Source organism: Hordeum vulgare, chromosome 1H, assembly GCF_904849725.1.
Source record: "Hordeum vulgare subsp. vulgare chromosome 1H, MorexV3_pseudomolecules_assembly, whole genome shotgun sequence".
Taxonomy (NCBI): Eukaryota; Viridiplantae; Streptophyta; class Magnoliopsida; order Poales; family Poaceae; genus Hordeum; species Hordeum vulgare.
Window position 1 is genome coordinate 252,117,052 of NC_058518.1, and position 27,483 is coordinate 252,144,534.

Sequence of the window (27,483 nt, forward strand, 5' to 3'; positions counted from 1 at the left end):
TCGTTTGATGTGTCTTGTCTTCTTGTGAAACCTTGGTTCCTTTGCTAAATCAATGGCACGAGTGTTGTCACAGAACAGAGTTATTGAATTTAGTGCGCTCGGCACAACTCCAAGATCCGTCATGAACTGCTTCATCCAAACACCCTCCTTAGCTGCTGATACGTCCATTTTGCATCATGCTTTTATGTTGATATTTATCGCTTTATGGGATGTTATTACACTTCACGGTACAATACTTATGCCTTTTCTCTCTTATTTTATAAGGTTTACATGAAGAGGGAGAACGCCGGCAGCTGGAATTCTAGTCTGAATAAGGAGCAAGTTTGAGATACCTATTCTGCGCAACTCCAAAAGCCGTGAAAATCAACGAGGAATTATTTTGGACTTTATAAAAAAAATACTGGGTGGAAGAAGTACCACAAGGGAGCCACCAGGAGGCCACAAGCCTGTCAGGCGCGGCCTACCCCCTGGCCGCGCCTAGGTGGCTTGTGGGCCCCCTGTTTCCCCTCTGGCTCCCATCTTTTGCTATAAGGAGGGTTTTGTTCGAGAAAAAATCGGGAGGAGGCTTTCGGGAGGAGATGTCGCCGCCACGAGGCGGAACTTGAGCAGAACCAATCTAGAGCTCCGGCAGGGCCGTCCTGACGGGGAAACTTCCCTCCCAGAGGGGGAAATCATCGTCGTTGTCATCACCAACACTCCTCTCATCGGAGGGGACTCATCACCATCAACATCTTCATCTGCACCATCTCATCTCCAACCCTAGTTCATCTCTTGTAACCAATCTCCGTCTTGCGACTCCGATTGGTACTTGTAAGGTTGCTAGTAGTGTTAATTACTCTTTGTAGTTGATGCTAGTTGGATTACTCGGTGGAAGATCATATGTTCAGATCTCTAATGCTATTCAATACCTCTCTGGTCATGAACATAACTATGCTTTGTGAGTAGTCACTTTTGTTCCTGAGGACATGGGATAATCTTGCTATAAGTAGTCATGTGAATTTGGTATTCGTTCGATATTTTGATGTGTTGTATGTTGTCTTTCCTCTATTGGTGTTATGTGAACGTAGACTACATAACACTTCACCATTATTTGGGCCTAGAGGAAGGCATTGGGAAGTAATAAGTAGATGATGGGTTGCTAGAGTGACAAGAGCTTAAACCCTAGTTTATGTGTTCCTTCGTAAGGGGTTGATTTGGATCCACTAGTTTAATGCTATGGTTAGACTTTGTCTTAATTCTTATTTCGTAGTTGCGGATGCTTGCGAGAGGGGTTAATCATAAGTGGGATGTTTGTCAAAGTAAGGGCGGCACCCAAGCACCAGTCCACCCACATATCAAACTATCAAAGTAGCGAACGCAAATCATATGAACATGATGAAAGCTAGCTTGACAGAAATTCCCATGTGTCCTCGGGAGCGCTTTACCTCATATAAGAGTTTGTCCGGGCTTGTCCCTTGCTACAGAAGGGATTGGGCCACTTTGCTGCACCTTTGTTACTATTGTTACTTGCTACTTGCTACGAATCATCTTATCACACAACTATCTGTTACCGATAATTTCAGTGCTTGCAGAGAATACCTTGCTGAAAACCACTTGTCAGTTCCTTCTGCTCCTCGTTGGGTTCGACACTCTTACTTATTGAAAGGACTACGATAGATCCCCTACACTTGTGGGTCATCAAGACTCTTTTCGGGCGCCGTTGCCGGGGAGTGAAGCGCCTTTGGTAAGTGGAATTTGGTAAGGAAACATTTATATAGTGTGCTGAAATTTATTGTCATTTGTCACTATGGAAACTAATCCTTTGAGGAGCTTGTTCGGGGTATCTACACCTCGAATGGAAGCACAAGGAGTTGCTCCTCAACCTGCTGCACCTACTGAAAATATTTGTTATAAATTCCTTCGGGTATGCTAGAGAAATTGTTGGCTAATCCATTTACAGGAGATGGAACATCACATCCCGACTTGCATCTAATCTATGTAGATGAAGTTTCTGGTTTATTTAAGCTTGCAGGTTTTCCTGAGGACGAGGTCAAGAAGAAGGTCTTTCCCTTATCTTTGAGGGATAAAGCATTGACATGGTATAGGCTATGTGATGATACTGGATCATGGAACTACAACCGATTGAAATTGGAATTTCATCAAAAGTTTTATCCTATGCATTTGGTACATCGTGATCGGAATTATATCTATAACTTTTGGCCTCGTGATAGAGAAAGTATAGCTCAAGCTTGGGGGAGGCTTAAGTCAATGTTATATTCATGCCCCAACCATGAGCTCTCGAGAGAAATTATTATTCAGAACTTTTATGCTCGGCTTTCTCATGATAATCGCACCATGCTTGACACTTCTTGTACCGGTTCTTTTATGAAGAGAGATATTGACTTCAAATGGAATTTATTGGAAAGAATTAAACGCAACTCTAAAGATTGGGAGTTTGATGAAGGTAAGGAGTCGGGTATGAATCTTAAGTTCGATTGCGTTAAATCCTTTGTTGAAACAAATACTTTTTGTGATTTTAGCGCTAAACATGGACTTGACTCTGAGATAGTATCTTCATTATGTGAATCATTTGCTGCTCATATTAATCTCCCTAAAGAGAAGTGGTTTAAATATCATCCTCCCTTAGAAGTCAATGTAGTTAAACCCAATCCAGCTGAAGAGAAAGCCATTGCTTATAATGATCCTATTGTTCCTAGTGCTTACATTGAGAAACCACCTTTCCCTGTTAGAATAAAGGATCATTCTAAAGCTTCAACTGTGATATGTAAGGGCTACATTAGAACACCTACACCCCCTGAGCAAATTAGAGTTGAACCTAGCATTGCTATTATCAAAGATCTCCTGTCCGACAATGTTGATGGCCATGATATTCACTTCTGTGAAGATGCTGCTAGAATTGCTAAACCTCATGCTAGAAACAAACATAGGCCTGTTGTTGGCACACTTGTTGTTTCTATTAAGATAGGAGATCATTGTTATCATGGTTTATGTGATGTGGGTGCTAGTGTTAGTGCAATACCTCAATCTTTATATGATGAAATTAAAGACGAGATTGCACCTGTCGAGATGGAACCTATTGATGTCACTATTCAGCTTGCCAATAGAGATACTATCTGCCCTTTGGGAATTGTTAGAGATGTTGAAGTCTTGTGTGCTAAAACTAAGTATCCTGTTGATTTTCTCGTTCTTGCTACCACACAAGATAGCTTTTGTCCCATCATATTTGGCAGACCTTTCCTCAATACTGTCAATTCTCATATTGACTGTGAGAAGCAAACTGTCACTGTTGGCTTTGAAAGTGTGTCACATGAGTTCAATTTCTCCAAGTTTGGTAGAAACCTCATGAAAAAGAGTTGTCTAGTAAGGATGAAATTATTGCTCTAGCTTCTATTGTTGTGCCTCCTACTCATCCTTTAGAGAAATACTTGCTTGAGCATGAAAATGATATGCATATGGATGAAAGGAACGAGATAGATAGAGTTATCTTTGAACAACATCCTATCCTTAAGAATAACTTGCCTGTTGAGCTGCTTGGAGATCCACCCCCACCAAAGGGTGGTCGTGTGTTTGAGCTTAAACAGTTACCTGATACTCTTAAGTATGCTTATCTTGATGAAAAAGAGATATATCCTGTTATTATTAGTGCTAGCCTTTGAGACCATGAAGAAAAGAAATTATTGAAAACTCTGAGGAAGCACCATGCTGCTATTGGATATACTCTTGATGATCTTAAGGGCATTAGTCCCACTCTATGCCAGCACAAAATTAAAACCGATCCTGATTCCAAACCAGTTGCTGATCATCAACGGAGATTAAATATTAAGAAGAAAGAGGTAGTAAGAAAAGAAATACTAAAGCTCCTAGAAGCATGTATTATCTATCCCGTTGCTCATAGTGATTGGGTAAGTCTGGTGCATTGCATCCCTAAGAAGGGAGGTATTACCGTTGTCCCTAATGATAAAGATGAATTGATCCCACAGAGGATAATTACTGGCTATAGGATGGTAATTGATTTTAGGAAATTGAATAAAGCCACCAGGAAAGATCATTACCCCTTGCCTTTTATTGACCAAATGCTAGAAAGATTGTCTAAACACACACACTTCTGCTTTCTAGATGGTTACTCTGGTTTCTCCCAAATATGTGTTGCACAATCTGATCAGCAGAAAACCATTTTTACCTGCCCTTTCGGTACCTTTGCTTATATACGTATGCCTTTTGGCTTATGTAATGCACCTGCTACCTTTCAAAGATGTATGATGGCTATATTCTCTGACTTTTGTGAAAATATTGTTGAGGATTTCATGGATGACTTCTCCATTTACGGGTCCTCTTTTGATGATTGCCTCAGCAACCTTGATCGAGTTTTGTAGAGATGTAAAGATACCAACCTTGTCTTGAATTGGGAGAAGTGCCACTTTATGGTTAATGAAGGCATCGTCTTAGGTCATAAAATTTCTGAAAGAGGTATTGAAGTCGATAAGGCTAAGGTTGATGTGATCGAGAAAATGCCATGCCCTACAGACATTAAAGGTATAAGAAGTTTCCTTGGTCATGCTGGTTTCTATAGAAGGTTCATTAAGGACTTTTCTAAGATTTCTAGGCCTCTTACCAATCTCTTGCAGAAGGATATTCCTTTTGTTTTTTACGATGATTGTGAGGAAGCCTTTGAAATACTTAAGAAGGCCTTGATAACTGCACCTGTTTTTCAACCACCTGATTGGAACTTACCTTTTGAAATTATGTGTGATGCTAGTGATTATTATGTTGGTGCTGTTCTAGGACAAAGAGTTGATAAGAAGTTGAATGTTATTCAAGGGGGCAAAGGTGGAACAAAACACTAGGCTAGAAAGGTCGAGCCTTCCATCTTTTACCAAGTATATAGGTGCATTAATTTGAATAGCATTTAATAGGGTGATATAACAAGGAACCCATGTTAACACATGGAAGCAACTGCACCTGTAACTAGCAACGCTAACACATGGTAAAGCAAGCAGTAACATAGCCAATCAGTGGTTTGCTAGGTTGTGAACAGGTTGAAGGTTTTCATGGCAATGTTGAGAGGCTGATATTTAACAGGTGGTAGGCAACAAGACATAACGATAGAAACGGTAAAGCTAGCAAGACAATGATAGTAATGGTATATGGGGAAATGGTCATCTTGCCTGAGATCCCGCTGAGAAGAAGAATGATTCCGTGAAGCAGACGAACCGATGTAGTCGAACGGGTCCTCACATTCCGACACGCTTGCGGAACTCTATCAAGACGAAGAAAACCGGAAACAAGAATCAACAAACGATATACACCACACGATGCACGACACATATGATGCATGAACGGTTGAATATGTGCAAGACACGGCATGGCAATTCACAACAATCAAACACTACACATTAAGTGAAGTTCAATATGCAACGAGTTGCATATTGACGAAACTTCACATATGGATTATTTAGTTCTATCCCGATTAGGTACACGGCAATAATAAATGTGGTTAAACATGGCAAGAGGTGAAGCATAATTAATCTATCTATCTAGGCATTTTAAATGAGGTCGGAAATGACATATAGCATCTCCGAGACGACCTCACATGTTAATTTACAATTCTGTCCAAATCTGAACTAACACATTTAAACATTTGCTAAACAGCAAAATAAATAGGTTCACGTGATTCTACGCATTGTTACAATCAATTTACATGTAGAGAACATCTCCAACAGAGCTACGGTTCAAAAGATACAAACACCGCAAGATATGATGCCATGAATGCAATATGTGTGCGAATGGCAGTCACAAGCATTCCAAAACACACAACCAGCAAGATAATATGAAACTACACGAGATTCTAAGCAAGTTTCATATAGGACACGATCAAAACGGAGCAACGGTTCAACTACTACGAGCTAAACAAGAAATCACTACAATCTGCCAAAATGAGCCACATAGCATTTTCTACACCCTCGAACCCCTAGCTACACAAATCCAAAAGGCTCAAACAAGGCATGAGGCAATATAGGGCAAGATGCACTACAACATACAACTAATAACACCTAGCATGGAAGCATGGATCACTAGGAAATGAACTCACAAAATGGCATGTCACACACAGTTTCAGACTTAGAGAAAATACCAGTTTATGACAGTGCAGTTTTTGATCTGAAGGAATATTGACAGCAGCAAAACCATAAGATACAGGACTCCAAATGGCATGAAAATTGACAGCATGCTAGAGTGCTAGAGAATCTTAAGGTCTACAACTAACTCCATTGCACCAACCTCAAAAGAGCTACAGAACATCAGACAAAATCATGACAATACAGCAACAAAATATAACAGATTTCAGACTTAGAAATATTTAAGCAACTCCAAAACAACACTATTTCCTAGCAAGTTGAGAACAAGCAACCACACCTAAACATGGATTTCTATTGCAACCAAAATTACCAGAGGCTAGTCTACACATCCAAGGGCAAATCTCTAGTTGACAACTCCTTCATATCACGCACGGATTAAATCCCACAAAATAAGCAAAAGGGAAACATGGCAAAATATCACGTGAACTAACTTGCTCAAAAGCTAAAACTAAATGCATAGTTAAATTATATGGATTTTCCAACCCCGGAAACATATATAACATGTGGGATTGCAAGAATAAAATAACGCCACACGTATATGCGAGAATATGTCCTAAACACGATATAGCAAACTAGCAACGGAATCCTACATGCAAAAATACAAACAACTACTCTAAAATACATGGCAAAAGGTCCCTAAAAACATGAGCATTTTATCTACGGGGTTTGAGCAATTCGAACGCGCACGGAAATAAATATGGGGCAATTAACCTATTGGGACAGCACGGAAAACTAGGCGTATGGCAAGTCAAATCACTTCAAACATGCATGCAAGTTGCAAAATATTAATCTACATGGAAAACTAATCAAGTTTCATATATAAGTCGCTCCGATCCGATACACGGTTTAAAAATCTACGGGCATTCTAAAAATCTACGGGAGGAGGGTCTCACCTTGGGCCGGCTCGATCGGCGGAGGCAGCTGGGTCGGCTGGCCTTCGCGCGGAGGAAGGAGGCCAGGGAGAGCAGGCCTAGGGCAGGGAGGTGGCCCACGGGGCGAAGCGGCCAGCTCAGCTGGGCCTGGGCTTGGGGCGGTGCGGCGCTGGAGCGCTGGCTCCCCCGATCCCGCCTGGATCGGGAGCCAGGGCGGCGGCGACGGGGCAGGGAGACCACCAGCGGGCACCAGGAAGCCGGCGGGCGGCGAAACTTCACCGAATCTGGGGAGGCACCGGCCAGATCCGAGCGCGGCTGCGAGAAGGATGGCGGGGGCGACCGGAGGCGCTGCGGAGCTGGATCCATGTCGGGGCGAGCTCCTCCCATGGCGGCTTGGAGGCGACGTAGGCAGGGGACGGCGGCGCGATCCGGCGGCGGGGCAGCGATCGGCGAGGAGCGGGGCTCCGGCGGTGGAGCTCGCCGGACGGTGCGGGTCGAGGCGGAGGTGCTGCAGGTCAGGAGGCTGGCGCGACCTCGCGTGCACAAGCGCTGCGGGGCTTGCGCGGCGGCGGAGCGACCCAGGCCCGGGCGGGCCGGATCTGGGCCTGGCGGGTCAGGCGGAGAGAGAGGTGGGAGGCGGCTAGGGTTAGGTTTAGCATGGGATTCGAGGGGAAGACAGAGAGGGGTCAGATTAGGAAGGTGGGGATGTTTAAATAGCGAAGGGGGCTAGGTTTAGCCGAATTTCGTCCCGGTTTCGCACGATCTAAATCAGACGGTTTCGCACGCGGGGACGGGTAAGTGGTCATGTAGAGTAGGTTAGCCGTAGATGAGAGAGAAAACGGCACCCGACAACGTAATTTTAAAACACCGATAAACGTCCGACGATAGACCGAATACAGTGCCGCTACGGTCGACAGTTCGGGTACCAGACGGACTCCGATTGCGACAAAATTTGACATGCGGCCTACCTATATCTAAATAAGACCGCACGCCAAGTTTCAACCCAATCAGAGAAAGTTTTACACACACTTTTAAAAACAGGGTTTGACGATGCCGTGGGCGTGTGCGAGTGTGGTCGGGCTCAGAACTGGCAACGACGAACACAGAGAGAACCGGCAAATAATAACGGATGCAAGTTTTGAAAACTGGCGGCAACGGGATGCCGATGCAATTCAGATGATGCGCATGATGCGATGATGATGCGACAAATAAAAATAAACACATGACGAAAACGTAATAAAAGGGGAATCTTCTGGAACGTCGGTCTCGGGTTGTCACAACTCTCCTACACTACAAGAGGATCTCGACCCGAGATCCAAGAACGAAAGGGGAAGAGGATGAGAAAGAGTAAGAGGTAAAATTTAATCGCTTCTTTGACAAACGAGTGAAACCAACGATCCTTGAAGGTTGCAAAGCGATGAGGAATGATATGAGAAACAAGCAAGAATTCACGGAAAATTTCGGCAGCACTTCGATAGGAAAAGGGGACAAAAATCGATAAGATGGACAGATCTTGATAAAATTCACAACAAATTAACTAAATTGAACAAGGGAACAATATGATCTGGATAGGACAAGATGATAGATTGAAGAGAGCAACATCATTAACCTCCGTTACAAAGAATAGAAACTAGATCTTACGAGAAAGAACGAAGAAGATCATGAGAACTACTACCACAAGAATCTTGAAGAACATCTTGAGACAAGAATTGATATCATGAGCCACTCCAGAAGAAGAATTCAACTCTCTATGAAGAAGAATAAGAATCATGTTATGCTTATCCTTCATCAAGTTTAATTGATGACAAGCAACGGATTTAACATAACACTTATTCTTCTGAAAAGATTGAGGAGAGATATGAGCACAACTTGAACAAGTCTTGAAGGAGACATCGGTAAGAATTGGATTGAATGGGGATATAACAAGAATGAATGAAGATACATAAGAATGAAGAGATCATGAGCCACCTAAGATAAAACTTGAACAAGGCGCCGGAATAACCGAGAGACGAACGAAGAGACAACAATTGAGAAGAATTTGAGAATGAAAGTTGAAAGCTGAGAACGAAGAAGTCTTCTGAAATGATGGCCTTCAGAGGATGGAGAATGAAAACAACTCAGAAAAGCACCGGATAGCAAGAAATGGATTCTCGTGATTGGGAACAATTTGGGATGATGCCACAAATCTGAAATGATGAATCTTCAAGAGAATGAACCAAGATTTGAGAGAAACACTCCTTCGGTCTTCCAAGCTGAAAAGGATGAGGAGAACACTACCAAGGATAACTCAGACACTCCAGAATAATGAAGAATGAAAGGTTGAGTCAAAGACGATAATTAATTCAAATTGATCTTGAAGAAGGAATATGACTAATGAAATTCATACTTACGACATAGTTGAAAATAATTAGAGATCTCCGGAAAGATTACAAGAGCCAGATAAGATCCTCGGAAAACCTGTGGGTTATGGGCCCACTCAAAGAAACCACCGTTGAAAAGATTGCTTAGAAAGAGAGATATTGCACCGGTACAATGAAAACTAGATGAGATGAGACCCTCGAAATAACTGAAGGATTGAAAAGCAGAACTTCTGAAATATCTTCAACACGTCGGATAGAAAAGAGGGGAATGACAACAAGAAGACTTGATAAGAATTTCAACATGGAAGAGAATTGAAAGGATGAAAAGGATATGATGACATGGATAACTGAATTGAATTCACCGGAAAAAACCCACAAGAATGAATAAAGATGAACACGAAGCTCGTGAGAATCTTCACAATGAATCACCTGATAAGACACGGAATAAAAGATAGTGGAAGCAACAATGAAATGAAATGCACTTGGATGAAATCCAATCAGTGAAGAAAAGGGCGGGAGGGCGGGGAAAACAAGGACAACATAAGACAGATGAGACAACTCCAGAAAGAAACGAGAGAAGCACACTGGTTGCAAATATTGGAGAGGATAGAATTCACTGAAGAGAAGCACACTGGTTGCAAAAGAATTAATATGAAAACTCCGGTTGACAAGAATTGATAAAACACTTGATTTGAGCAAAAGAATTAGCAATCTCATAAAATACGAGAACACCTCTTAGAAAAAGATATGAAATCACCATTTTGACATAGAAGCAACTCGAAATAACATAAACCAACAAAGCAAAGGGATGAGGCTTATGAAACAAACCAGAGCAAACTCATGAGAGAGATTTCGTCCGATATTTTCGTGGACAGGATCGCACGGGCTCGATCCTTACAGTAGCCATCATGTACAAGGCAGTGCACACGACATACGAAGCGTCCCCGAGTCGTGGCAAGCTACAAGGACTCTTTAAGACACAACGAGAACCGTTGTAAGTCGAGCGTGAACAAACGAATCCACTAGATGTAGAACCCCAACCTAACATCATGCATTTGTTGGAAGATTGTCCTATAAGTAACTACTTGAATTCCCACCTAAGAACTCCCGAAATTTCTGGTCCTGCAATCTGGTCCACGGATACAAGGAGTAATATATCACACAACTCCTATACTAACCCGTCCAGTGTATCACATCCGTCAACACAAAACCAGAATCTCGGAACCTCATCTATTTCAGACACTCGTAATCACAACGATACAAAGTATGGCGATACATCCGGAACTCTCTGCACCAGTACTGGGGAAGCCGGACTCCTCTCGCCACTACTAGTATTGAAGCAATTTTGAACATCCTTCATCCTGAGATACTAAGAAATCTGAATTATAATGATGTGCTCGAGAATACCCTCGAGCTCAACTCCCCGGAAGAAATCAAGTCAGACAGGAGGCACCAAGACAGAACTCCGTCACATCGACATCATATAGATTCCAAAATATCCGCGTGATCCTAAAAAACACTATTGGGCCGGATTCGAATCTGGGCCGAATTAGTGGCAGCGGCGCTTCTTACTAAAACGCGCCTTGGGCGAACAATAACGCGGGCAGAGGACGGCCTCACCTTGGGCCGTCTCGGTCGGTGGAGGTAGCTGGGCCGGCTGGCCTTCGCACGGAGGAAGGAGGCAGGGGCGAGCAGGCCTGGGGCGAGGAGGCGGCCCACAGGGAGAAGCGGTCGGCTCGGCTGGGCCTGGGCTTGGGGCGGTGCGGCGCTGGAGCGCTGGCTCCCTCGATCCCGCCTGGATCGGGAGCCAGAGCGGCGGCGACGGGGCAGGGAGACCACCAGCGCGCACCAGGAGGCCGGCTGGCGGCGAACTTCACCGGATCTGGGGAGGCATCGGCCAGATACGGGCGCGGCTACGAGAAGGATGTCGGGGGCGACCGGAGGCGCTGCGGAGCTGGATCCATGGCGGGGCGAGCTCCTCCCATGGCGGCTTGGAGGCGACGCAGGCAGGGGATGGCGGCGCGATCCGGCGGCGGGGCAACGACTGGGGAGGAGCGGGGCTCTGGCGGTGGAGCTCACCGGACGGTGCGGGTCAGGGTGGAGGTGCTGCAGCTCGGGAGGGTGACGTGGCTTCGCATGCAGAGGCGCTACGGGGCTTGCGCGGCGGCGAAGCGACCCTGGCCCGGGCGGGCCGGATCTGGGCCCGGATGGGCCTGGCGGCTGAGTCAGAGAGGGAGGTGGGAGGCGGCTAGGGTTAGGTTTAGCACGGGATTCGAGGGGAAGAGAGAGAGAGGGATCACATCAGGAAGGTGGGGCTGTTTAAATAGGGAAGGGGGCTAGGTTTTGCGGAATTTCGTCCCGGTTTCAACCACGTGATCTAATCGGAATGTTTCGCACGTGGGGACGGGTAAGTGGACGTGTAGAGTAGGTTAGGAGGAGATAAGAGGGAAAACAGCACCCGACAACGTAATTTTAAAACACCGATAAACGTCCGACGATAGACCGAATACGGTGCCGCTACGGTCGACCGTTCGGGTACCAGACAGACTCCGATTGCGACAAAATTTGACAGGCAGCCTACCTATATCTAAATAAGACCGCTTGCCAAGTTTCAACCCAATGAGATAAAGTTTTACACACACTTTTAAAAACAGGGTTTGACGATGCCGCGGGCGCGTGCGAGTGTGGTCGGGCTCAGAACGGGCAACGACGAACACACAGAGAACCGGCAAATAATAACGGAGGCAAGTTTTGAAAACTGGCGGCAATGAGATACTGATGCAATTCAGATGATGCACATGATGCGATGATGATGCGACAAATAAAAATAAACACACGACGAAAACGGAATATAAGGGGAATCTTCTGAAACGTCAGTCTCGGGTTGTCACACAATGCCAGCCACCAGAACCTCCGCTAGGCCCCGGCCCAATCGCATTAACCAGCCGCGGGGCCTCGGTCACTCCAGCGCTCGTGTGGGCCGAGCGGCCACAACCCAGCCGCACCAGCCCATCTCCAAGACGGCCCATGTTCCAATGTGAGCAGCTCATCGCCCGACTCCCTATTCCCCGCCTTGTGCGCATTATAGATATGCTCCACTCGCCTCTGTTTGGGACGAGTAATAGATTCGGCCCGATTACATTTTATTTTAGATCTGCTAATTTCAGAATTAATTAGGGAATTTCTATTTTTAGAAAATACCACAATTCTAATAATGCTAATAATTAATTAACTGTGCATCGCACGTAAAAAAACTTTATATATGTGAAATGTGTAGAATTTCACGTAGATTCATAATATCCCACTTTCACACATGTGAAAAATATTTAAACTTGTTATTTGCATTGTTCTACGTGATGTCATATTAAAATGATTTATTTCATAGCAAACTAATCGGGCATCAGGTTTAAAAACTTTATACATGAAAAATGCTTAGAATTGTGTGTAGTTTCACAATATCCAACTTTCAACCATGTTTAAATTTTGCTGCTTTAATTTAATTTCCCAAAATGCCATGGCAAAATGATTTATTTCATAACTAAATAACTGTAACTCTGATTAAAATGTTTTACTAGAATAACATGGTGGCATTTATTTTGTTGCTTAACAACTCTAAAATTGTGTTATAGGCAGAACATTACCAAAATCGTAATTTGCATATGGGGACTTTGCGGAATTGTTGATTGTTGTTCCGACCTCATTAAACTTGTCTAGAATTTCATGTAGTTCCATAATATTTTGTTCCATCCATTCTTAACATGGTTGTTTTGTTGTTTGCATTAATTTTGCATGCATGTCGTATTATCTTGTGTTGGTCATATCTTTTAGACCGTAGATCTGTTTAGATGATCCATATATGTAAATCGACTAGAATGACGTGTAGAATCACATGAACCACTTCATTTTGCTGCTTAATAAATATAAAACATGATTAGTTCAGATCTGGAGCAATTACGAAATCAACATATGGGGATGATTCAGAAATACTATAAGTTGTTTCCAACCTCATTTATTATGCCTAGATAGGTAGTTTATTTATGCTTCACCTCTTGCCACATTTAAGAACATTTAAACTTGTTGAGTAAATAAACGGTAGTGAACTGAATATTTGAATGTGGAGTTTCGTCAATATGCAACTCGTTGCATATTGAGCTTCATTTAATGTGTAGTATTAATTGTTCTGCTTTGTCATGCCTTGCATAATTGAAATGGACATGCATAATATTTGATTGTGCATCATGTCATGAATATGTTGTGGTGTTATTGTGTGTTGATTGTTTGTTTCCAGATTGTTCCTTCTCGATAGAGTTCCGAACCGCTTCGGAGTGTGAGGATCCGTTCGACTACGTTGGTTCTTCTGCTTCACAGATTCGTTCTTCTTCCAAGCAGGATCTCAGGCAAGATAATCATTTCCCCAGATACCACTACTATCATTGATATGCTAGTTGTCTCGTTTCTATCGCTATGTGTCGCTGCCTACCACCTGTTAATGTCACTCTCCCAACATTGCCATGAAAATACTAACCCTACACATCCGAGGAAACCTTTGCTTGGCTATGTTACCGCTTGCTCACCCCTTCTTATAGCATTGCTAGTTGCAGGTGCAAGCTGCTTCCATGTGAAAATATGGGTTCCTTGTTATATCACCATAATATTGTTGTTTAATTTAATGCACCTATATACTTGGTAAGAGGTGGAAGGCTTGGCATTCTAGCTCGGTGTTTTGTTCCACCTTCGGCGCCCTAGCTACTTGTGTACCGGTGTTATGTTCCATACTGAGTGCTCCTAACATGATTGGGGTTGTTATGGGGTCACCTTGATTTTCGTTTTGGGATAAAACTCTTCGAGCAAGGCCCAACATTGTTACTATTTGCTTAATAACAACTAAAACTAGCATAGGGCATTGATCACCCCGTGGATAATTAATCACTCCCTGGGCCAGTGCTCCTCATGAGTGTTGGTGCACCTACCTAGCAGTCGGCGTAGCCACCTCGGGGCAACTAGAGGCATTTTCTGGCTATCGTCCACTTTGCATAGATGGATGATGCTCGTAGATAGAGAGCGCACGGCTCTAGATGCGGATCTGGCTCACCGGGTGGCCTTTCTTGATTTTTTTATCCTTCTCGAACGTCTTGTGCGAGGGCTTCCGAGAATACCTTGGGCTTGAGGTTGAGGTTTTCCACCACGAATCCGGGGAGATCACGAGTTTTTCGTGGTAGAGGTTTCTGACGCAGCTTGTGATAGTTTGTGATGGACTAGTTGTGGCATCCCTGCAGGGTTAAATCTTTCAGAAAGACATGCCCGCGGTTATGTGGCAACTTCGAAACTTTGTTTAACACCAGGTCATAGAAATCTTGAAGTAAATTTAATTAAAATATGCCGACTGTGTGCGTAACCGTGATTGTCTCTACTCGTGAGTTCTGCATCCGAGAGAGGACACTATGGGGTTATGTTTGACGTAAGTAGGTGTTCAGGACGATCACTTTGTGATCATGATTAGTTCATGTTCATTATGCCTAGATCATCCCCCTCTTATTCTTATACTTGTAAGTTAGCCACTCAAATAAATGCTTAGTTGCTTGTTGCAGCCTCACCACTTAACTATACCTCACACATTAAGCTTTGCTAGTCTTGATGCCTTTGGAAATGGGATTGTTGAGTCCCTATGGCTCACAGATTACTACAACAATAGTTGCGGGTACAGGTAAAGCGATACTTTGACGTGGGCGCGATGATTGTTCTATTTGGAGTTTCTTCTTCTTCTTCATCATCGATCATAGGATGGGTTCCAGGCCGGCAGCCTCGGATAGCAAGATGGACGTCCTTTCTTTTATCGTTTAATTTCGTCCGTAGTCAGACCCTACTCTTCTACATGATGTTTGAGTGTATTGTTGTATTGAGATGTTCATGTTGTAGCTTGTGGCGAGTGTAAGCCAATTCCATATACTCATCTCTTCTGTACATGTACTTGTAAGGATATCCATCTTGCAAAATGACGAGATGCGCTTCTATCCCTATCAAGGCCTCGAGCCAAAATAAGGATACGATCACATCTTGTGCGTTATAACCGTCTAAACCATGCCAAAGTCATAGTTATCCGTGTCGGTAGGCGGAGGCTCCAAATCTCCCTCCGGGTCTAAATCTTGGCACCCCATCGTTTCTCTCCGGGCCCCTCGACCTTTGTGGTCATCGAAACCTCCTAGAAGGAGGAGATCGTCATCTCATCAGACGACAAGGAGGACCAGCCACCACAACAACAGTCGTACATGTACACTAAGGCAGTGGTCACGGATGACTTAAATGTGCGGGAGATGGAGCTCGTGATGGAGCGATCGCTGTCGGAACATGGTCCGATGTCGCCCATGCCACCTTCAACCTGTGTGGTTGAGGAGTCACCCTAGCCAAAGTCTTATCACGTGAAGGCAGAGCCGACGTCGCCACTTCTTGACCTCATGAAGGTAGAGCCGGTGTCCCACCCACGCAACCGTGACATCCAAATCGGGCGCTGCATGAAGGAGGATCCGGTGTCACCGGCGCACTACCGTTACGGACGCATCGACTAGTCGGCGTCACGTCGCGAATGATGTGTCAAGGTCGTGAAGAAGGAGGTTCTCACGAAGGCGTGTGGGCGCCTCCTCCGCTACCTTGAGGACTACGGTAACGACGACCACTATTCCTAGGGCAACATCGTCATGGCGGAGGAGAGGACATCAAGGTTGGAGGCTGAGCACGAGCGGCCCGATGCGGCACACCGCTCGATGTCTGCCAAATCCGACAAGGCGCTCGCATCGGCCCACGCAGAAGGGCCCATGAGCTATTGCTGACCAGTGCGGAGAAGGTTACGCGGCGCCGATGCCGACTAGATGCGGAGCTCGTCAAGATCATGACGAGTGGTCGTTCAGTGGCACTTCCTCTGCCAACGGCATGGGCAAGGCCTCCAGGACACCCGGCGAGAGTCGACATTGGCCGACGCGACCCTCCCACGACGCAAGAGGAAGCAAAGCAGCTCCTCCACGAGCACGAGGTGGGGTGCCGCACTCGTGCGCTTACATAGCTGGAAGGACTACCATGGCTCTGAGGACGACACGGACGTGGGCCAGCCCGAGACGACATACGAGGTTACCGTCCACTACAAGCTAGTTTTTTTAAAGCTCTAGTTGAATGAACGAAAATATCGCTCATTTTATGTAAGTTATGTCTGAAAGTAATTGAATTTCATCGTGTTTTCTTGAAAATTATCATTGTTATTCAAATCCACTTCAAATATACTCCTTCCGTTTCAAAATAAATGTCTCAAGCTTAGTACATTTTTGTACTAGAGGTAGTACAAAGTTGACACACTTATTTTGGGATAGAAGGAGTATATGGGTACGGTTAGATGACTCGCTTCCATTGTGGTTTGGAAGACCGGGTATGTGGGTATGTTCATCTTAGGAGCCATGCCCTAAACAGAAAATTCATAGCCATTCCATTGTGGTTTGGAAGACCGGGTGGAGCGTCGAACATGGTCCTACTGTCATTGTGAAACCCATACGCGTTGTCTCTACCCAAGTATGTACCCACTTGATACGACAGCCGTATCCAACGTGGCTCAATCCGCTCCGTCCACTCATCTGACCGACAGCCGTATCCAACGTGGCTCAATCCGCTCCGTCCACTCACCTGACCCAAACACTCTGATTCGAACGTTACGCCGGCCCCCTCATATACCCGTTGGTCCTGTTTGGATCCAAGGGTTAGAGTTAGAGTGGGTTAGATTTGAGTCATCTAATCCTCAAAGAGCCAAACAGGTGGGTTAGAGTTGGTTATTAGATGCATCTAACCTATTCAAAAACTCTAACCCATCCAAAAGGTGCTTTTTTGGGTTAGAGTAGGTAGGGTCCAAGAAAAGAGAGAGGTTCAAAGTAGGCTAATGATTGAGAAAGAGAATTTATTGTCAATCTAACCCTCTCATCCAAACACCTTTGGCCCTGTTTGGATCCTAGGGTTAGAGTTAGAGTTGGTTAGATTGAACTCATCTAACCCTCAAAAATCCAAACAGGGTGGGTTAGAGTTGGTTAGATGCATCTAACCCACCCAAAAAATCTAACCCACCCAAGAGGTGCTTTTTTGGGTTAGAGTTAGGTGGGGTCCAGAAAAAGTTACTTTTCTCTCTTCCTCCACCACACAAAATGCTAGATAAAGGAACCAAATGATTGGAAAAAGTGCATTTATTGGCAATCTAACCCTTCCATCCAAACACCTCTTTGGTTAGAGTTAGTTCAGGGTTAGTCTAGAGTTAAAATCTAACTCTAACCTCTAACCGAGTTAGAGTATCCAAACAGGGTCTTTAGAGTTACAGTTAGTTCAGGTTAGTTTAAGGATTAAAATTTAACTCTAACTCTAACCAGGTTAGAGTATCCAAACAGGGCCGTTGTCCCCTACTAGCCGTTGCCCCTTTGACTTTCTTCCCGTCTCCGATCCATCGACCGAGAAAGCTCCCAAATCCCTCTCTCCCCAAAGCTTCCGGCTCCCCAATCCCTCTCCTTCCATTCTTGGAGACCCACCCTTTGGCCGTCCCCGTGACCGGAATCCCATGGAGATCGTTGTTTTCGCGCCCCAGCAGGCCAACCCGGCTCAAGCGGCGGTGGCACAGACCATGAACGCGGCGGCCATGGCCGCCATGCGGAAGCGCGGCGCCGCCAGCGCCATCTCGGCGAGGAGGAAGACGCTCTGCGACATCACCAACCTGAGGCAGCCGCTGGCGGCCGCGGCCGACGAGGGGCAGCAGGACGGGTCGAGGTGCGTGGAGCGGCTGGTCAAGGCAAGATCCGGATTTCCACCGCCGTCTCTTTCTTAGTTATCAGAATGATTGGTCGTGGTCGCTAACGCTCCTCTTTCTTTCTCGAATCCCCGTGTCTGTAATTTCAGAAGAATTCAGATCTTGTGAAGCTCCTGGAGGAGAGAGAGTGAGTGTTTGCCTGCACCGCTTGTTCTCTTTTGTCTAGGATGGATAGGGTTTCTTGATGCGCGAGTGCTAATTCATAGAGTTGAGCAGGGCTGAGCTGCAGAATCTGCGGCTGGCAAACTGGCAGCTTGCGCAGGCTAATTCCCAGATGTTAGCAGTAAGTTATCCCCCAATTATCTGCAAGAAACTCCATTATCCCCGTTTTACAACCGTGGACTTGATCATGTTCACCACGAGGCTAATCTCTGTCTTGGAATGTTTGATTCGCAGGAGCTAAATCTTGGAAAAAATAGGGTAAGTTGGTGCTTCTTTGGTCAATCTTGACAACACTATGCTGACACTTTCTAGAGAAAAAATTGATCATGGCATTCCCAAATCTGATCAGCCGATGTTTTTCTTCTTATCTTTCTGAAGCTGAAATTGCTACAACACGGGCTTACCTGCTCGAGAGCTGCCCTCAAAGTAAAATCGTCGAAACTTGAGGTATATCATACCATCTCATGCAAAATGTTCATGCTGCTGCTTGATGCTTTTGTTCATGTGCCCTGAACCGCGATGTCCCTAACAACAGGAGACAAAGAAAGCGCTGAAGAGCAGCAGACTCCAGCAACAGAAGAGCGCGAACGAGACGGCGCGGCACTTGGTCACCAATAGAGCTGCTGCAGCTGCACCGCTCAAGGATGGAGACGTGGAGCCCGCTTCAGATGCGTCGTACGCCGCCAGTGCTAAAAAGTCTACCTGTAACGCCAGCCGGAAGAGGCTGCTGAGATCTCGATGTAATCATGATATATCCCTACCGGTAGTATTTGGCACATACTCCCTCCGTTCCTAAATATAGATCTTTTTAAAGATTGTACTAGTGGACTACATACGAAGCAAAATGAGTAAATCTACATTGTAAAATATGTCTATATACATCCGTATATAGTCTTCTAGTAAAATATCTAAAACTACATATATTTAGGAACGGAGGGAGTACATCTCTTCACATGCGTGGCTATGCTAACTGATTTTGATTGACATTTGGTTTACTAGCTCTGGGACCTGCGGTGGCGCCGACGAAGCTGGTGGCGTCCAAGGAAACGGAGAGCGCACAGAGACGGTAAGCAACACCACAAGCTCGTCAAAATCATCAAATGTTCGATCTGAGGAAACGCAGGTCCCACAAGCTCGCCACTGATTCTTACTATTTCTGCAGCAAGTCCATGAGAAGGCCGCAGTCGAGTGGCCGCAGGGAAGACTTGTTCGAGATAGAGGACGTTCAGCTCACCACCGGCGGTGGAGACGACAGGAAGGGGTCAACGTGGCAGCTGGATTCGTCGGTGCAGTTCCCACGTAGATCGTCGCTGGGGAGGCCACTCCGGCGGGCCACAGAGAAGGTCACCTCCTACAAGGAGATGCCTGTCAATATTAAGCTTAGGAGGCCCTAAGCAGTAGCACAAGTTGGTTGCAGTTTTTTTGCATCCAGTTAGATATGTATGATGAGTTGCGATTCTTAATTTATTTTTTGCTGTCTTCTGCTTCTGCAGATGCAAACATTGTAATTTTTTTGAAAATCTAGATTGTAGTGTGAAAGAATACGGGAGACTTTGGTGAGATCTCACGTTAGGTGAGATCTATGAGATTGATTTTTTTGAAAAAAATTACTTGTTCAAACATTGTAATTTTTAGTAGACACGCATCAATATTTAATGTACAACCTCAAAAAGTTTCAGCTCATAATTCAACTTACATTTATAGAAACAAAAAAGACAAAATCTGTCAAAGTATTCAACCAAAGCTGCATTCACATTTGAATTTGTCTTTTTTGAAACTCTAAATCTACATCGAGTTTTGAGCTGGTTTTTTTGGGGGTTGTAGACACCACATGAATGTTGTCAAATAATTTCAGATTTTTTTGAAATGTCTAAATATGAAATTTGGGGTTGATCTTACGATCTCACCTAAATATGAGATCTCATACAAGTCTCCCCCGTGCTGTTGAGGTTCAACTGGCAAACAACTAGCGAAGAGACATGATGCAAAAAAAATCATCAGAATCTTGACAAAAATTCAGTACATCCGTGACAGTCACCAAAAGTTCCAAGAGAAACGAGTACATGTAGAGCTTGGAAGATTCTGAAACTCTTAACAGACATGAAAACGAATTTTAAGCCAATCCATCACTCTGAACTTCATAATTGGCAGAAGCGAAATGTTCTTTCACCAGTGCAAGAGCTCTCCCCCTATGAGATATTTCATTCTTTTCGGACTTGGGCATCTCAGCATATCTGTATTTGTATTACATACCCACCTGTCAGTACATAACGCAAGGGGTGCATGAAAGAAATGGAAATCATCAGGAAACTCACGTTTGTTCAAATCCATCTGGTTGGAATACAGGGTCCCATCCAAAATCAGCAGGCCCTCGGGCAGGTACAATTTTCCCCTGCATGTGGAGAAGGAAATCTCAAACACGTTCAAGAAGCGAAACGGCCTTCATTTTTCTTACTAAAACCACGGCATCAGATTTTACTGTCCATGCCAAAATAAACGCACCACAACAGATCAAAGTGCTATGATGAGGACACATGAAGACAGACAACCTAACAAGATAACGGTGCTTCTCTGCGTCGAATGAAAAACCACTTACTATAGAATTTATTTATTTTATCCAACAACACTAATATGTTCCCCTAGCAAAACGGATATGCTGACGCCAACAGAATTTAGCTGCACTCTGAACTCACTTATAAACAAAATACACCAGAAAATATAAGTTCAAGGTATCCAGGTTATAGAGGGATGTGCAATTCTGAATGTAGGCCGACTGCAGCGGCATACTGACAGATGTGCTCACTCTCATTATACAGTGTTAGTATGGCATATACGTAATACTTCAGACGAAAATTTTAAGTAACATCTTACTGCTGTTTTTCCAACAAATGTGATTGGTTCCTCCTCTGGTCCAAGAGCAAGGGAAAAGATGCACATAGCAAAAGCTGATTTGTCTTCATAAGCTTTTAACAGATTGTTCAAACCTATAATTGCAGAAATAGTATGCATGAATTCACAAAGTCAAACATTAGAAAGAATGAAAGGAGAATTGAGTAGCCATATCACCTTCATGCCCAATCTTCTCTAGAAACCATTTTCTGTACATTATGTGTGCGGAACATCCAGATAAGGAACAGAGAGGTTAGTTAGACTGGATATCTGAAAGCATTTTCTCAATAAGTTATAGTGGTGAAGGATGTTTATTTTCTGTAACTTGGTAATACGAAAATATGTTGTAGTGCCTGGAGAAGAGAAGGACTTACATATAGGGCCCTGCAGCGCAAAACAAATTATGTCATGTTGAGCACATTGAATTCATTTAGGAAGTGAAAAGAAAGGATAATGCACATTAGTTACCTGGCAAACCTTTGAGCGCATTGAAACACAGACAGGTGTCCTCAACAAGTACAGGACCATTCACCTAGTATGGAATACAGATTAATTAACAAGAGTTCAAACAGTTCAAATTAAAATTCTCTGCATAATTATTCTAGTATTAGAAAAGATAGAGGTACCTGAGATGCAGCCATTCGGGCCTTCTCTTTAGATATGTCCTCTGGCTCACCTTGCAACTCAGGCACTGCCAAATTCAACAGAGAATAATATCCATTAATCAAAAACAACAACAGGTTCTTAGGTGTTACTTCTTTTTTATGACTTTGTACTTCTCTTTTTTTTGAGAGAGAGGGGGGGGGGGGGTTAAAATGAGCACACTTGGTCCATCTCCATCTGAATTATGACATGTAGGGCATCAGAATCCTAATTTAAGTGTATGGTTCCATATTCCAGTTCCATCAAAGAGTTCATCACTGGTATGAATCATAACATCTGGATTTTATACTCTTAACTAGAATCCCAGAATGCAAATGAGATGTCTTGCCGATTATTAAAAATCTGGACTTCCTACCTCTCAGCCAGTACTGATACCAGAATACAAAAGATAAACAATTACAAGCTATATGAAGACCACATGACAACAGTATGTAATCGCATGAATCACAAGTCCACTGGCTATATTTCATGCAGAACTCCTATTGCATTCCCACCGGTTCCCTCCAAACTTACCCCCAAACTGGTGCATAATTTTACCATAGAAAGTCAGTGTGCTATTTCCCTAAACATTATCGATGCACATCGACACCATTTAAAGAAGGAATAATAAGCGAAACAGCAAGGGCACATGCCATCATCTGTCCTAAATTTGGGTTATAAGACATCCAAGATTTTCGGGGTGAATATTAAACATGGAAAACACATGGTTTTATCATTATCAGTGGAAATGGATGGTTCGACGAAGCTAAAACGGTAGGAGACAGTAACCGATGCTGCCAAGCAAATTCGCAATTCACAATTTTTAGCTGCAACCAATCCACCGTTATATGTTTGTTGTGTGCTAAGTACAAAGCATTTTTTTATGATCCAAATAACAAAGTCAAACAGGAGTATCCACAGATTAGTGTTATCCTAGGGTTCCGGCACCATAAAGAAGCCACAGTTGAGCAGCTACGCCACTCACATCAACCAGCAAGTCGTGGGCATCCTTAGTCTAGCACTTAGCCTTTCATCCTATGCTGCTACCTTGTACATAAATGAATGGAGGAGAGGTAGAGGGAGTGGAAGAAAGATGAGGAGCCAGCTTCAGCTTACGGTCGAGTTTGAGGGACTGGAAGGGGATGGAGGAGCCGAGAATCGCGCGGACTTCCTCCAGCTTTTTGGCGTTGCCCGTCACGAAGGTCACCGCCTTCGGCAGCACTCGCGCCGCCGCCGCCGCCGCCGCCGCCGCGCCCGACATGATGCTGTGTTGGGTGGTGCTCTGCTTCGGGCGAGAAACGGGAGAAAGGCTGCGCCCTGCTGATATGAGGGACAGGGCGATGGCGGTTGTCACTGGTTATAGGGCCCCGATTAGACTTTTTTTTTTGTCTTTTCTTCATTTTATCTTACAGTAGCGGTTTTGCTAGCACTGTAGCAATCAACAAATAAGTTTTTTTTTTGGCCAAATAGCAATCAACAAGCATTTGGGTTTAAAAGATGGTTCGTCTAGCCACCAGCGAATGACGTTCAAACTCGTCCACGTAGGCCTCAAATTTCTCTTTGCATCAAAAAAATTCACAGTTTAAACCTTAAAACCGTACAAAACATAGAAAAGAATCTTTACCCTAATAATAAAGAGGCTACCGCTTCCGTCGGAAAACCCACTGAGGTGTAAAAAAAACCCTTGATGTTTATGATATTAAACTCGTAGTATATATTAAATGTTTTTTAAAATACTCATATCTTTCAAACCGTAACTCCAAATTTAACATATTATATATGGAATTTGATTAGAAAAATATGTAGAATTTAAATATGATATTATTTTATCTGTTAAACGTTCAATAAAAATACTATCTAGGGTGCAATCTTAATAAATAAGTCATTATTCGTCTTTCTTTCATACCGGTACTCATCCGGGTTGGGGATGAACACGTCAACAAAATCAGGATTGGAGATGGAACTGAAGGTCACTTGACTGATTCTTTGTACGTATTAAATCTACATGCAAGCCGTGTTAAAATAGAAGACCTGTAAAATTTTGAACTGCATTTTTGTAGGATAAGACCATCTTTGTTTGTGTCGTAACTGTAAATTCTCAGAATATAGACCATTTTTTATAAATTAAGAGCATGTGGTATTTCTTTCTCCCGTTGCAACGCATGGGTCCTTTTGCTAGTGTGTGTGTGTATATATATATATGATCAACTAAAGCTACACTACACTACTCATTGTCGGCGGAGATGTCCACGATCTTTGTACCCGGCTCCGGTACATGGACGGAGATGTCCACGATCTTTGTACTCGCTCTTTTATGTCGACCTCCGCCTCTAGTTGATGAAAAGTGTGTCGATCGTCGTCCGTTTTTCCGGTGAACTATTGGTTGGCCTCGATATAAGCCTCATTTTGGAGTCCTTTAAGGATGACTGCTTGCTCCGTCATTTCCGCCGCTTGGGCGACCTCATACTCCACCATGGCGAAGCAAGCAACCGGCTCCGGCCCCACCTCCTCGTCCTCTTCCTTCTTCATGGACTCCAACTCCTACTCCTACTGCTGCTCCTCCTCCTTCATGGACCCCGGTTCCTGCTTTGGATCCTCCTCCTCCTTCTCCTCCCGCTCCGACGAATCCGGAGACATGCTCGATGTGAACCGAGCGGAGCGCCTAGCCCAAATCTCCTCGAGAAGTTGGATGCGCCGCTTAGGCATAAGCATACCGTAGGTCGTCTTCTTCGGCAAGGCCATGGACAGAGACATACAACGAGGGGGAGCAGAAGTGCATGTGGATAACGGCGAGAAGTGGATGGATGTGATCGGGTTGACGACACAAAGAGTGAAGGAGTGGATGTGGCTAGGGCTGGGGGACGCCGCCCGACTTAAATATTCAGGCTCTAGCCCTCGGGCGGCCAGCCAAAGTAGAGCCACGCAACATTCACACCCCCATCGGAGGAGATGCCCGTCGGACATTGCGTTTCTGGGCGTTTACGTGTGGGACCCGACTATGAGTACGACATGATGGATGTATTCGGACGCACATGGGCCGTCTTATATCCGCATATATTTATGCTAGATATAAGAGATGTAAAACTATCCAAATGAATCGAGTTTTTTTTGACCGGTCAATGACTGGGCCAACTGTCAGGGTGTTGGGACTGACTTAAGACGTCTAGATGTATATGCTCTAAATGACTGTTTTCAACCAAATGCATCTGATTGCATTAGTCTATGGGCGAAGCTCACTCGCTAGTCACTAAAGCTAATATTGTTTTTGGCTATATGAAGTACATGTTTCTACTACGAGTCAAAAATTTATTTTGGCAAGGTCAAATTCTTGCAAACTTTTAGGGGGGAAGCTTAAATATGTTGATTTGTCTGAAAAACAAATTGAACAACATGTTACCTTCAAATGAATGATACAATTAATTTTGTCTTCTTCACCAACAAAACACTAGTATCTTGTTTCACATGAAAATTGGCAAGCACACTGGTTACACTAACATGAAAATCTAAAAAAATATTCGGAATTTTATAATTTATTTTGTACTTAGTTTTAAGTTACTGTTCATGAAGGAGAATATGCTCTGAAAGGACGTGGATATCGCCTAGAGGGGGGAGGATGAATAGGCGCTTTAAAATGATTACGGTTTAGGCTTGAACAAATGCGGAATAAAACTAACGTTTAATTTGTCAAGCACAAAATATAAAACAACTAGGCTCACCTATGTGCACCAACTCATTATGCTAGGAAAGATAAATAACTAAGTTATAGCGAGATATATGATAATAAACAATATGGCTATCACAAAGTAAAGTGCATAAGTAAAGGGTTCGGGTAAGAGATAACCGAGGCACGCGGAGACGATGATGTATCCCGAAGTTCACACACTTGCTAATCTCGTTTGGAGCGGTGTGGAGGCACAATGCTCCCCAAGATGCCACTAAGGCCACCGTAATCTCCTCACGCCCTCGCACAATGCAAGATACCGTGATTCCACTAAGGGACCCTTGAGGGCGGTCACCGAACCCGTACAAATGGAAACCCTTGGGGGCGGTCACCGGTACCCGTACAAATTGCTCGGGGCAATCTCCACAACCTAATTAGAGACCCCGACGCTTGCCCGGAGCTTTACACCACAATGATTGAGCTCCGAGACACCACTAACCTTCTAGGACGCCAAAGCATCCACGAAGAACAATCTCTAGGGTACTAAGTACCAAAGGGTAATAAGCTTCTCAACTTCTCACTTCCACGTATCACCGTGGAGAACTCAAATCGATGCAACTAATGCAATGACAAGAACACACGAAGTGGTCAAGTCCCTCACACTCAAATCCCTCCACAACAACAAAATCTATGGAGAAATATGAGAGGAAGAACAAGGAGCTCACAAAAAACTCCAAGATCTAGATCCAAGGGGTTCCCCTCACATAGAGGAGAAAGTGATTGGTGGATATGTGGATCTAAATCTCCTCTCTCTTTTCCCTCAAGAACTAGCAAGAATCATTAGAGGGATTGAGAGTTAGCAAGCTCTAAGAAGGTCAACAATGGGGGAAGAACACAAGCTCAACGGATAGAAAAAACCAAGGGGGAAGAAGACCCCTTTTATATAGTGGGGGAAGGAATCAGACCATTACCCCACTTACACCCCGCGCACAGCGGTACAACCGTTGGCGAGGAGCGGTACTACAGCTAGCCCTCGCGATACTACCGCTAGCCCCTGGCGGTACTACCGCTAGCCCTCGCGGTACTACCGCTAGCACCTGGCGGTACTACCGCTAGAGAAAGTCTTCGCAAAAAGTCCGTCGGAGAACAACCGCTCAGAGAGAGGTACTACCGTCCCGAAGCGGTACTACCGCCCACCCGGAGCGGTACTACAACTAGGGAGCGGTAGTAAAAAATTACTATCGCTCCGGGGGCGATACTACCGCTACAGGAGTGGTACTACCGCTGGCACCAGGAGAGGTACTACCGCTGAATACTGAAACTGCTCTAACTTTCGCATACGGACTCCGAATTCAACGAAACCAAGTTTGTTGGAAAGCTAACGACATGGGCTAACACAATATTGATAGAAATATCAATAAGAATAGAGTGAGAAAAGGCCCATAAGAAAATGGTGAGAACTCTTCTTCGAATAAGACCGGTAAAAACTCCCAACATCGAAAACATCATAGAAGATGCATATGGACTCCGTTTTCGATGAACTCGAGCTTGTCATGAAGATGAACATAAGCTCTAACACTCACAAAGAGAAACACCAAACAAGAACCAAGAAGTATGATGCAAGGATGCAAATGGTTTGAGCTCTCAACGAACGATACGGTCAAGCTACTCACTTGAGAGCCCCCCTTGACAGTACGGCAATCTATCCTAAAACAGAAAACCTATCAAGGGCAAACCTATACCTTGCACCTCATCCTCTTGAGCTAGATGATGATGATCTTGGCTTCCTCAAGATGGATCACCTTTATTGATTGCGTTGGCTTGATGAAGACTAGTTGATTGCTCCCCCATACTCACTATTGGTGAGCCACTCTTCAGCATATCTTCACAAGTCCATTGCCACCACAATGGACGGCAAGCTTCAAGCATGATATATTCGTGC

General features: G+C 44.3%; 2 protein-coding genes across 2 annotated transcripts; one reads left to right on the forward strand and one right to left on the reverse strand.

Moving 5' to 3' along the window:
- The first annotated feature begins 17,812 nt into the window (after positions 1–17,812).
- LOC123430145 (shugoshin-1-like) lies at positions 17,813–19,891 on the forward strand. The gene is made up of 8 exons (XM_045114048.1): positions 17,813–18,169; positions 18,277–18,314; positions 18,404–18,470; positions 18,584–18,607; positions 18,728–18,796; positions 18,885–19,089; positions 19,349–19,415; positions 19,512–19,891. The coding sequence occupies exons 1-8, from the start codon at positions 17,942–17,944 to the stop codon at positions 19,741–19,743; spliced, it is 930 nt and encodes a 309-aa protein (XP_044969983.1). The 5' UTR covers positions 17,813–17,941; the 3' UTR covers positions 19,744–19,891.
- Positions 19,892–20,329: 438 nt separating this feature from the next.
- LOC123430155 (inosine triphosphate pyrophosphatase) lies at positions 20,330–23,209 on the reverse strand. Its single transcript, XM_045114057.1, has 8 exons — positions 22,997–23,209; positions 21,865–21,929; positions 21,707–21,770; positions 21,613–21,622; positions 21,416–21,447; positions 21,221–21,333; positions 20,665–20,741; positions 20,330–20,583 (listed from the first exon to the last, which is right to left on the reverse strand). The coding sequence occupies exons 1-8, from the start codon at positions 23,139–23,141 to the stop codon at positions 20,463–20,465; spliced, it is 627 nt and encodes a 208-aa protein (XP_044969992.1). The 5' UTR covers positions 23,142–23,209; the 3' UTR covers positions 20,330–20,462.
- Positions 23,210–27,483: the final 4,274 nt, after the last annotated feature.